Raw genomic sequence first — 13,225 nt, forward strand, 5'->3', positions numbered from 1 at the left:
GATTACCTCTTCGAAATCTATAAAATGATAAAATGAAAATGGTTATTCGGAAATTTAAGATCGAAGATATGGTTGATTTAATATTTTCGTTAAAAAAAAGCCCTTTAAAATGTCAGTCGACAATTTTTTTCCACAAATCGTAAATTATGACGAGATAATCATTTTAGGAAAAAAAATTGGCCGATTCTAAATTCCGGTCTAGGAGTTATGCGCAATCGAGTTTTCGAATAGCGACAAAAAAGGCATGTTGTGCATGAAAATCAAACATGAAGGGTATCATGCACACAAACTTAAAAAGTTGGGTACCACGTGCAAAATGACAAAGTTTGAGGGTACCACGTGAATTTTCCGTTGTAATTTTCCTTAAACATGCATTGATTTTTCCTGTTTAAATTAAGGTTTTAGTGACATGAACTTTGAATGGAGTTGTTCAATGGAGGTGTTGAATGTGTATTATTATAGTGAAAAAAAGATGATGAGTAGCTGTTGGATGAGAAAATGGTATATTGCAAACCTCGGAGGCATTTGGTGCAAACTCCATTTTTTAATAAAGTTGTTAAAAAACAAATTTTCCCACCAAAAAAAGTTATCGGAAAATTCATGTGGTACCCTCAAACTTTGTCATTTTGCATGTGGTACCTAACTTTTTAAGTTTGTGCACATGTTATCCTTGAGATTTGATTTTGAAGCACAACATACCCTTTTTATCGTTATTAAAATTTTCAATTGAGCATAAATCATAGACCAGAAATCGAAATTGACTATTTTTTTTTCAAATTGATTATCTCTTCGCGATCTATAGGTTTATAAAACAAAAATGGTCATTCGGAAATTTAAGATCGAAAATGTGGTTGATTTCTAGGATTTCGTTTAAAAAAACCCTATAAAATGTCAGTCGACAATTTTTTTCTCAAATCGTAGATTATGAAAAGATAATCATTTTAGGAAAAAAAATTGTCCGATTCTGAATTCCGGTCTAAGAGTTATGCGCAATTTAGTTTTTTTATAGCGACAAAAATGACATGTTGTACATGAAAATCAAACATGAAGGGTATTATGTACACAAACTTAAAAAGTTGGGTACCACGTGCAAAATGGCAAAGTTCGAGGGTACCACGTGAATTTTCCGAAAAGTTATTGGCCTTAATTTAACTCCGTTAGTCTTAATTTAACGCCCATAACCCAACAAGGGTACCATTGGCACAAACAATGAACCTCAATGGTACCATAGACACATTCTTAAAAAAAGGGGTACCATGGACAAAGTGACAAACCACAGGGGTACCATGAGAAAAATCCATTCTTAAAAAGTCAATATTCAAAGTACAAAATAAGTCAAAATACACGTCCTTAGATAAAATTAGGCAAGCTTTGTTATTTCCTAGACAATCAACTTTTTTTTTATATATTTATTAAATCGTTTTAAATATAAGAAGAATATACATGTCTAATATCTTAAACATGAGTTTGGGGCCTTTGGGCTAATTGAGGGATGACCATCAACTAGTTGAATCAAAAATAAGGTATAAGATTTGAGTTCCAACACCGTACCACTCAAATAAGTTGTTCAAATGAGGGGTTTGAGCGAGTCGGACATAGACCCTTTAAAACCATAGCGGACGGGCCGAGCTAGAATTATGGTCATTTATCAGTGCCCTTACTCGCCCTTTACTCAAGTGCTGGTTATATTTGTCGGCGTCAAATGGGGACTTCTTTGTAGGGATTAATGGTTTGTATGGCAGTATCGCTTGTCATCTATTGTTTCTTCATTGATATAATATTTTTTTTTATTTTCTTATCAAAATAACTTGACATACATCATCGTTTACACTTTCATACAAGTAGCTCAATAGGGAGAATGCCTGGATTGTTTTTGCTCATACATATTCCAAACACTTAAAATTTTTGGTCATGTTTTGTTACAATTCTTACTCGCGACACATATTGATACCAACTATTCTTACTCGCGACATATATTGATACCGAATTTAGCTGGATTTATCAAACTATTGTGAATGTTACTCCCTCCGTTCTGATCAATTGTTATCCTTTGATTTTGGCATAAAGACCAAAGAAAGAGAAGAGAGTCAATTATAAGATGATAAGTGGACCAAATTGGGTGTGAATGATTAAATTGTTCATCAAATGAAATCCTAAAATAGAAATGACAATAATTGACCGATACACCCAAAATAAAATAGGACAACAAATAACCGGAACAGGGTAAATCATTTGATAGATTTATTGACTTTATACGACCTATTGAACCTTACCCAGACGTAAGGTCTAGAAGCATCATCATTTGTTTCTTGTTGGGTTGTGAGTTAAAGGCGCTAATGATATGAACACGGTAAATGAATGCTAGTAGAGATTGAAGACGTGAAATTTGACGATGTTGTCCACAGCTATATTAATAGTGAGGGAAGGGTAAGAAGCAACTCTAATCCTACCTGAATGCCATAGTTGTGTTCATATCGCTATATATATCCAATAATATACTCTCTTCGCTACAACTACAAGATTGCAAAATTGAAGCACATACGGTGTAAGAGGAAAATTAGGAAGCCATTTTTTTTTTTGGTGAATAAATTAGGAAGTCATTTAAGAAGGGAAAATGAGTTGGCGTCACCGAATGACACCCAATTTCGGCACCATCCTTTCGCATGCAATAAGTGAGAACCCATTCAATAAAGAATGCATGTAAAAGGGTGACACCCAATCTCGGCGCCATTCGGTGACGCCCTACTGCAGTTGACAAGCGTTGCAAACAATCATATAAGAAACGCCAATATCATTTGGTTTGTATGGGTCTATCTGATCCGGCCTACGCATTTTTTGTCCAAACCGAACCAACTCAATATAAGTGTTGTTGGGTTCCTAGTCCAACATTTATTCCACATTTATACGGTCCAACGAGTTTTTCCTATCGGTCATGATATGATCCCGAGTTAAAGAACACCCCTACCATGGAATTTATGCGGATAGTGATAGGGCGCTACCGGGTGACGCCCAAATTGGGTGTCACCCTCTCACAACCATTCTTTATTGAAGGGTCCCCACTCACCCCATGTAAGAGGGTGGCGCCCAAATTGGGTGACACCCGGTGACGTCCTTTCATTTTCCTTTCCCTAAAGAAAATGAAAGGGCGCCACCCGATGACACCCAATTTGGGCTCCACCCTCTCACATGGGATGAGTGGGGACCCCTCCAATTAAAAATGATTGTGAGAGGGTGACACCCAATTTGGGCGTCACCCGGTGACGCCCTATCACTATCGTTCTCTAAATTCAAACAATCTAACCTATGTTAATTATCTCCTTCATGTATATTCCAAAACCCAGTATATCTTCGGTCGCCATTTTATCCACATTATTCCTCATAATCTGAGGGAAGAACAACCAAAACCCTGTAACCATCACAAACCCAACAGTCAACGGGCCGGATAAAACCCAGTGCAACTTCCACCTTTGACCCAACCACCTCTTCACCACCATCTCCAAAACCACACAAAACCCATGCAACACAAAAAACCAAGTTACTTCCCACGTCGGACGGACACGTGTCATGTGATAATACACCAACTCATGCATCAATCCCGATACTATAAAACAGCCCATCACACCAACCAATGGGGCCCACTTACGACCCACTAACTTTGTAGCTATTGACTTTGCTGGGTTGTATACGGTTTGACGCAGCCCACTTGATATCATACGGTTCCACCTTTTCCCCCAAAAGTCTTGTAATGATGTTGACAAATATGGTTCATCGGAGGGTGGTTCTAGCTCAACACCAAGAGTTGACTTAACCAATAAATCACATGCACCAAATACTACGTCTATGAATAGGTACATTAAGCAACAATAAATTACCATGCTTTGTAGGTGATTGTATACTACTTCTAAGATGACAAAAGCTATGACCTTTGACCCATAATTTAGGGGTATTACCTTCTTGGTAGAATCATTTTTGATGTCCGTATTACGGGTAAGACTGCTTACATCTGAATTTATATTCTGGTCTATATTTGCAGAATTAGATGATTCAGGGGTAAGGCTGCGTACATCTGCATCGATATTCTGGTCCTTGATGCCAATATCAGGGACATCTGATTCAAGGGTAAGGCTGCGTACATCTGAGTTGATATTCTTGTCCTTGACCGCGATCGGCAAAGCGGCTAGGAAAAAGAACATGAGGAAGGAGTTTTGTGGGTAGTTAGTTGATAATGGACCAAGATTGAAGGAGTACAAGAGAAGTTTAAAGTTGGCAATCCAAGTGAAAAATCCACCAAGGATGACTGAAGGAATTGGTCTAGAAACAGATAGAGGAAGGATGGTAAAGAAGTAAAAAATGGGAAGAAGTGAGAAAAATCTGAAAATACCCTTTGGAAACTTAGAAGCTATGAAGTAGCAATAACATATTGATGCTATGGCTTTTAACCATGCTTTCATGAAATTTATGGCTTCATCTTCCATTGTTGTAGGTTGAATTTTGAGCTAGTTAGTTGACTAGTTCTATGATTTCAGATATAATCTTTTTTTTTTTTTTTGGTAGTTTTTTTAAAATGCGAAGCTCAATAAAAATAATCAGAGAAATGTAGTGGTAACAGGGTGGAGGTTGCTTAAATAATTTGTAGTGGAGCTCCATTTTAATTAGAATATTACTCCGTATATCTCTAATTAGATCTAGCAAACGGGTTAAACAGGTCCGGTACAAGTGTACAACTTATGTTAGTTCGAATTTTAGTCATTTTTAGATGTAAATATATCAAGTATAATCACTATTCGTAATTTTTGGAGTGTTAGACAATTTCGAAGGTGATTAGACTCGACAAATGGCAAATTTCAAGTTTACTAATACGGAAGTACAAAATTTCTACACTTCAATGGTCAAATAAATGTGAGACGGGCGGTCTTTCAACTCGGAGCCTTGAAATCCCCGGGTCCTGATGGTTTTCCGGCCTTGTTTTTCCAGAAAGGCTGGCATTTTGTTAAGCATGATGTTATTGCGGCGGTTTTAAATATTCTTAATGGTGGTGTGGTTCTAAAAGAACCTAACAGGACTTTTATTACACTACTTCCGAAATGTGAGAGTCCTGAAAGGGTGGAGGATTTCAGACCTATTAGTCTTTGCAACGTTATTATGAAGGTGGTCACGCGCTGCATTACGAATAGGATGTCTAGGGTTATGAGTTATCTGGTTGGTGATTACCAAAATGCTTTTGTTGCTGGTAGGCATATTGGGGATAATGTTCTTCTAGCTCATGAAGCAATTCAGAATATTAATAAGCACTCATCTGGGGCCTGCGGGAGATTTGCTTTTAAAGCGGATATGAGTACGGCTTATGATCGTATTCGATGGAATTTTTTACACCGTACTCTTTTTTGTTTCGGGTTTCCTATTGGTTTGATTAATCTTATTATGAGTGTTGTCACAACAGTTTCGTATGAGGTTTTGGTTAATGGTGCTCCTTTGAAGCAATTTCAGCCTAGTTGCGGTTTACGTCAGGGAGATCCGCTATCGCCGTATCTTTTTATCTTATGTATGGAAATCCTGTCTCAAAATGTTCTAGCAGCTCAAGCCAATAGGTCTATATATGGTATTAAGTTATCAAGAAATGCGCCCCCTCTTTCTCACTTATTATTCGCGGATGATTCTATATTCTTTCTTCTTGATAAGGAGGAGGCTTACAGTAAGCTTAAACTGATTTTGGCTAACACATTGCGCCGGGTCGATTATGAATGAGTCTAAATCGGTATTCATTCGATCCTAGTACCACGATGCGCTCTGTGCGGGAAGGTCTGAGGGTTTTACATATCTCAGACAATAAGGGTATTGGTCGTTACTTGGGTATTGATACTGATTTTGGTTCGTCTAAAAAGGAGATTTTCAATGCGCTCATTGAAAAGGTACTACGCCGTATTCTTTCTCTCACCTACGGGAAGGTTGACTTTGATCTCTTCTGTTTTGTCTGCTTTATCGAATTATGTCCTATCGGTATTTAAAATACCGGTAAGTGTGGCAAATAAGATTAATTCCTTATTGTCACATTTTTGGTGGGCTGGAACGAGATTAAGGTCCACGATTCATTGGTGTAGCAAGAATTTTATTAGTCTTCCAAAGTCGGAAGGTGGTCTTGGAATTCGAAATATTCAGTGTATGAATCAGGCTCTGTTGGGTAAGTTAGCTTGGAAAGTCCTGTCTATGAAAGACTCTTTGGTAAGTCGAGTTTTCTATGATAAGCTCATTTGCAATAACAATCTTGTGATGTCTGGGTCCTTAAAATCTTGCTCATATCAATCTTGGGGTTGCAAGAGTTTATCTTATGGAATGGAGTTGTTTTTGGCTCACTTGGGCTGGAAACCTGGTGTCAATTCATCGCTGCGTATATGGAATTGTGGATGGGTTGGTGGTGAGGTACCGCCTCAAAAGACGAGATTGGGTTTTCCGCCGCTAGGATCTATGTTGCATTTTACGGTAAAGGATCTTCTTACTCCTTCGTTGTGTTGGAATCATGACCTAATCTTTGATTTGTTTGAACCCGAGTGGGCTCGTCGGATCTGTGCCATGCCGATTTGTAAAACTGCGGTTGATGATTGTATTTTCTGGAAGCTTACTTCTTCGGGGATCTATTCCGTCAAAAGTGGGTATGCGGTCTGTCTTGCTTCTTATCTAAGTGTTCATAGTTCGTCTAAGGATGGCAGTAGAATTGATGCCTCTACTAAGGCTTTTTGTAAAAAACGGTTATGGCGCTTACCAGGTCCGCATGTTTGGAAGATTCTTGTTTGGCGAATTTTGACGGATTCACTTTCAGTGGGAGCTGAATTTGTTAAACGGAATCTCGTTATAGGGTCGGTGTGTCCTTGGTGTGGGGAGGATGGTATGGTGGAGACTTTGGAGCACCTTTTTAGGGATTGTTTTCTGGTTAAGCGTCTTTGGGCGTGTTCCTCGATTGGTATTTCTACTGAGTTTTCTTCGTCTGTTCGGCTATGTGATTGGATTAAAAATTGGATAAATTTTTTCTTCACAAAGGAGGATTCATCTAATACTGTCATTCGGTTCCTTTCTGCCTTGTGGAGTCTATGGCGCATCAGGAATGAATTTATGTTCTCAGGAAAGTCCTTTTCGCCTGAGTACTTCTTTGCATTTCTTTCGAACTCTACTACTGTGGCTTTGGAAGCGGAGTCACGGCTTGCTTCCGCAGCCTCGGCTATGGGGTCTGACTGTCATGATCCGTTGGGCACTTTGAGGAATGAGATTAGTAATTGTTCCGGGTATAATTCCGAAGCAGTTATTTGTGACCACGTAAGCTTGTAGAATGATGACCTTGCTTGACTCTTCCTTTCGGCCTCTCCTGAAACAATGAACAAACTGAGGGCTCGGCTTGGCACCGAGCGTACTCACTCTGACGCTCAAGTCAGTAAACTTAAAAGGGATTAAGTTGTGTGTTACTTGGCAAAGTATGTTGTAGAGAGATAAGGGAGTTTATACCAGATTAGTATATTGTGAGATGTTTTGGTTATATTTTCGGATCCTTTCCTCAATGAGGGTTGAGGAGTATTTATAGACTTTCACCTTTTGTCACGTAGTGGCCAAGTGGCTAGCAGGTGGAAAGACGGTTCTACCCTCGGCCGAGGGACCCATGGCAGGCCGGCTGGCTCCATGCCGAGGGGTCTTGGATATGAGTACGCGGATATGTATCCCGGCTGGCTGATTGCCTAGCCGAGACCCAGGTGACAGGCCGACAGGCTGCGTCGGTTAGGCTGTCTAACACGTTGACTTGCTGTGGATATCTTTGACCTTGCTCAATATGTCGACTCGGTCAGCGGGTGCAGAATATGCCCCATCAATTTGCCCCCAGCGTAGTCTATGCCGTGGTATGGACCTTCGATGAGTGTTGAGCGTATTCTGCGCAAGTTGATTTTCTTCCCCGGCTTATTCTTTCTCGGCTTGGTTCTGCTTAGGCCGTACCATATCCCCCCTCCACATGGATGTGTAATGGACATCAAATGTGGAAAAAAAAATGGCGCTGGCTGAGACCGAGGTTGTGAGTGCCGTGTGCTTTTGATTGCCCCCAGCCGGTGCTGTCAAGTTCGGTTGAACAGCGGGCCGTTTGGCAAGTAGATACCAAGGATCGTGTTTGAAGAAGATACGTCGATTGGCATTCTGTCAAGGAGCGTGTTGAAGAAGTTTTGTAACTGTTTGTCGATTGACATTCCATGGCTGCATGCTTGACACGTGGCTCGGTGTTGATTGGTTGACGCTTCATGGGTTTTGCCCTGATTGGTCCGTCTCATGGGCTTTGCTCTATAAATAGAGCAGTTACCCCCTGATTTTGGCCACCAAAAATTCATCTTCTCAAAAAAATCTCTTCTCTCTAGTTTTTTTCGACGAAACTTCTCTCTAGTCTTCAAAGCGTTTACTCGGCGTAACACTTTTCAAGGTAATCAAACAAATTTTTCAACTTTTGTTTGTTAAGTATTTGTTGTCATGTCTTCTGCTGATGCTGGACCTGGTACTTCTGCGCCGGGGAGCTCCCCGTCGCGCCCTGATGAAGAGGAGGCACTGATTGTCACCCCGTTAACCGTTGGGGGTCCCAGGCCGCTTTCTCCTGAGATTGATGAGAGATACATGGAGGGTATTGATGATGATGAGGACGATGATGATGATGATGATGATGATGGGGCGACCCCTTCTGCCATAGAGAGGCCGCATCTCTTGGATCACGGCGACGCCTGTTCGATCAGCCCTGATCGTGCCTGGACGAATAAGTTCGCTAGCTGCTCCGGCTCCGACCTTTTTGAACACCATTTCTCCTTCGGCAGGGAGTATAGAATTGTTATCCCTAAGGAGGGTCAGGCGGTCTGTTGCCCTCCCAAGGGCTGTATCGGCGTATATATAAGACACCTGGAGTACGGGCTCCGGTATCCTCTGAATGACTACGTCGTTGCCATTATTAAAGCGATGAACGTCGCCGTGGCCCAACTGCATCCGTTGGCCATCAGGACGATTATTGGTTTTGTATGGTTGTGTCTTTTCAAAGGGGAGGCCCCAACGGTGAACCTCTTCCGCCGGCTCCACCATCTCAAACCGACTACCCTAGGCGGCCATGGATGGTATAGCATACAAACCGAGCCGGAGCCGCCACCGTGACCAAGCTGACGTCTTGCAAGGACTGGAGGGGGCGGTGGGTGTACGTTGAGGTTCCGGAGGATTATCCGCTGCCTCGGTCCTTCCAGCACCGCGTCAATTTGCGGTGCGAGAGCAAAGGGGAGCATGATAAATACGTCTTCCGGAGTAAGCTTAAGATGGACGCCAACAGGGTCCCTCTTAATGAGGACGAAAAACGGGCAATGAGGCTGTTTGAGGCCGAGAGTGATGGGACGGCGAAGGGATGGATGCCCCCGACGCAGATCGTTCTTCAGGATAAGCCGCTCTGCCACGTCGGCCTCATACCGGCCCTCGAACGGGGTGAGTGGGGTCGGTGTGAGGCCCACCTTTGCTTTCTATGCTTCTGTTTTTGAACTTGTTTTATTTCTTTTGCTTAACTTCTGCTTCGTTTCTTTTGCAGACCGGTTTGGCCCGGGACTGTCTGCCGAGATCCTCAAGAGGTTTGGACTTGACGAGGACGGGAAAGTTGTTGAGTTGCACCCCAAGGCCTTGCCGCGTGATCGCAGACCGGCCCCAAACGAACTTATGGAGCAGAAGTTGAAGGAGCTGGATTTGTGGCGGCTCAGCGCGGATTCTTTGGGAACGTCGCGCGGAAACTAAAGAAAACGTCTACGGCGGCAACGACATCAACCCCAATCCAATCTGCAAACCCCGTTGTCCAAAAGGAGCAGGTGGTGGTGGTCGTCGACGTTGAAGAGGAGGTCACCGTTGCTGAGGGTCCTCCTCTTTCAAATAAGAGAAAAGAGATGCGTCTGCTCTTGCCACATCACCGAGGCCGGTAAAGAAAAGGGGCCTCCAACCAAGAAGGCCAAGCCTGGTACGGATCTAACCTGTGACTCAGATTTAGCTGGTTCATTAGGCGTTCCTAATGACAGGCTCTCTGGCATGTCAATGAATGTTGACGTGGATGCTTTGTCCGAATTTTTTGTAGATCAAACGCTGCCGGCTGCCGGTCCAACTGAACGGCAAATGGGGAAGCGGCCTATGCAGTGGGGCGATAAAAATGCCGCCGTCGTCCCCTCCTCCCCGAAGCCTTCCCCCGCCCAGATTAGGGCGGAGGGCATAAAGTTGTCCCAGATGCTGGCGAAGTGGGTTGATATGGCCGGTGCTCATATTATGGAACAAGAAAAAGTCATGGCTGAAGCTGCCCCTGTGCTTGAACGGCTTAAGCTCGAGCTTGCCGCCTCTAAGAAGAAGGCCGAGGGGTCGGCGAAGGACTTCCAGGCTGCTAAGAAAGACCTCCTTGCTGAGCGAGAGCTTAGGGAGGAAGCTGACAAGGCGGTCCTAGCCGAGAGGGCCAAGGTTAAGGCTGCGGAGGCTGACGCCGCTAAGCTGCGGGAGGAGCGTGACAAGCTTCAGGCTGCTTTCGACTTTGCTGTTGATAAGAGGGAAGAATGGAAGTCTCTGTACACGGCTCAGGCGAAGGCGCATCGGAACACGAGGGCTATCCTCGCCCAGAGGGAGGAGGACATTGAGACGTTCCAAAGTGTCGTCATCCCTAACATGTGCGCCCAATACCGGGACCAGGCCGAAGAAGCCGCCAGAGAAGTGATCGGAGAGCTCTTTCCTGAAGGCTCCTTCCGATGGCAAAAATTTGACCAGATGCTTGATGATAAGCTTGATGCTAAGGCGGCTGCTGCGGAGGCGAAGGCTGCGGAGGAGGCAGAGGTGAAGAAGGAGAAAGAGGAGGCTGCGGAGAAGGCGGCCCATGCTGAATAGGTGAAGGCGACCAGGGAGGAAGCTGAGAGGGCGAAGGCAGCTGAAGCTGCCAAGCCGGCTTCTGAGTCGCCCACTGATGGTGATGCCGTTACTGCTGCTGATGGCGAGCAGAATCAGGCATAGGGAGACGGGCGGTCGTCACCAGATTCACCCGACATCTCGGATAGCTTCAGCTGTTCGGGGGCCAACTATTGAGCCTTTCCTCCCTGCCATCTTTTGGCACTTAATGTCTTATGTCTGTAACCTTTTGCTGTTCCTTCTCTTTTTTTGTAAAACTTTGGTAGGTTGAGTTTAGGCTATCCTTATTGGGACGGCCGTCGACTTCTTTCTTTGTATTACCTGTAAACATTTCAATAAGAGTTTGCTTATTTTGCCTCCGGCTTAGCCGAGGTCTTTATCTTATTTTTATCTGAGTTGTCTTCTTGCGTTATTAGTTGAGCGCTTTTTTTTTTCTGTTCGTTTTTACCTTCGGCTTGGCCGAGGCAGTTAGAACGCGTATCTCAACTGTACTTAACGTCTTTAAACATGTTGGCATGTCGGTCGCTTCCTCCACCGCCCGAGGCGGTCAGATTTGCGTTTCCCAACCACCGTTGTGAACATGTTAGCGTATCGGTCGTTGTGTCCCCGTCACTCTCGGTCTGGCCGAGGCAATCGGGGTTACGGCGTGACAGCGTTCGTATCTGTAGACGTGTTGATCGCTTCCTCTTTCACTCTCGGTCTGGCCGAGGCGTCCGATTTGCGTTTCTCAACCGTACTTATACGTTTCTAAGCATGTTGGTCGTTGTGGCGAGTAACAACTGCTGTTGGCAAGTCGCGTTTCCCTCGTTGCAACCGGCTTTGGCCGAGGCAACCGAGTTTACGTTTTGACTGCTTTCCGTATCTATAGACATATTGATCGCTTCCTCTGCCACTCCCGAATTGGCCGGGGCAGTCAGACTTGCGTCTCAACAGTGCTCATACGCTTTTGAAACATCTTGGCATATCGGCTCGTTCCCCCGTCACTCACGGCTTTGGCCGAGGTAATCGGGGTTATGGCTCGACTGCGTCTTTCGTGACTGCCGTGGCGTCCACTTTGGTAGGACTATAGAGGGGGATTCTTCATTTTGATGGAAAACTTGGATTTTTCTTTATAAGGTGTAATCACACGTTGGGGTGTCCACAACGGTCTTGGACACCTCCGCCGTTATATGAAATATTCCCTTAGGTTGTCTGTGTTCCGATGGCTTATTAAAGGAACTCCCTCCATGTGTGTCAGCCGGTACGTCCCCGGCCTCATTTCTTCAACCACTTTGAGGGATTGCATGTTGCACCCTCTGGCCGACACTCGGATGTTGACTATTTCATCTCTCTCGTCTTTTGAGACGAGCCTTCGTGCTTCCCCCCTGTCCAAGACGTACATCAATGTCAGGGCCCGGATGGGCATTACTGGATTACTCCCATTCGTTGAAAAACGGATTTCTTATTCGCCCCATCGGCGCTTGTTTCTGGGCCGGCAACTACATACTTGCTGAGGGCCCCATCTCGGACCCGCTCTTCGATGGCGTTCCTCAGATGCCGACAGTTGTCGGTCTTATGGCCGGCGTGGCCGTGGTACTCGCAAAATTGGCTCATGTCGCCGTCCCCCTTTGCTTTGGGGGGCCTTGCCCACTTCTGGCCATCGTTCTTGCTTAGGGTGAAGACCTCGGCCGGAGTGGCGACCAGGGGGGTGAGATTACTGTAATGCTTCTGGTAGTATGGTCCCGAACTCCCCTCGGCGCCCGCCGAGCTCTGTTTCCTATTAGATCTGTCAGGCCGTGACCTATTCTCGTCACGGCGTCCTTCCTCTGCGTTGTCCCGGCGGCTCTTCCTCTCTGGGTGCCTAGCTTCACCGTGGCCTACCCAGGTCTTGTGATAGTCTTCCACCTTGATGGCTTGGTCGACCATCTTTCTGGCGGAGTCTAAGTTGAGGTCCTCGCACTTGATGAGCTCATCTTTGAACTCACCTTTCGGCAGGCCTTTCATCAGTGCGAAGGCCGCCAGCTCAGTGTTCAGCTCTCGGATCTGCTGAACCTTAGTGTCGAATCTCTTGACATAACTCCGGAGGGACTCGTCATCCCCCTGTCGGATAGTCAGGAGATCCGAGGTCTCCACGGCCCTTCGCTTGTTGCAAGCGTACTGGGCTATGAAATTATCCCTGAGGTCGGCATAACAGTACACCGAGCCATTAGGTAGCCCTTTGTACCAACTCTGGGCCATCCCGTGCAGGGTTGTTGGGAAGACTCGGCACCATATCTCATCAGGCTGCTCCCATACCGACATGTAAGACTCGAAAGCCTCGGCGTGGTCGGTTGGGTCA

General features: G+C 44.8%; 1 protein-coding gene across 1 annotated transcript; it reads right to left on the reverse strand.

Annotated features, from left to right (window-relative positions):
- Nucleotides 1-3,283: 3,283 nt before the first annotated feature.
- On the reverse strand, nt 3,284-4,507 carry LOC141655973 (putative long-chain-alcohol O-fatty-acyltransferase 5). Its single transcript, XM_074462950.1, has one exon. The coding sequence runs from the start codon at nt 4,473-4,475 to the stop codon at nt 3,297-3,299; it is 1,179 nt and encodes a 392-aa protein (XP_074319051.1). The 5' UTR covers nt 4,476-4,507; the 3' UTR covers nt 3,284-3,296.
- Between the last annotated feature and the right edge of the window lie 8,718 nt (nt 4,508-13,225).

The sequence above is a fragment of the Silene latifolia genome, chromosome 5 (genome assembly GCF_048544455.1).
Source record: "Silene latifolia isolate original U9 population chromosome 5, ASM4854445v1, whole genome shotgun sequence".
Lineage (NCBI taxonomy): Eukaryota > Viridiplantae > Streptophyta > Magnoliopsida > Caryophyllales > Caryophyllaceae > Silene > Silene latifolia.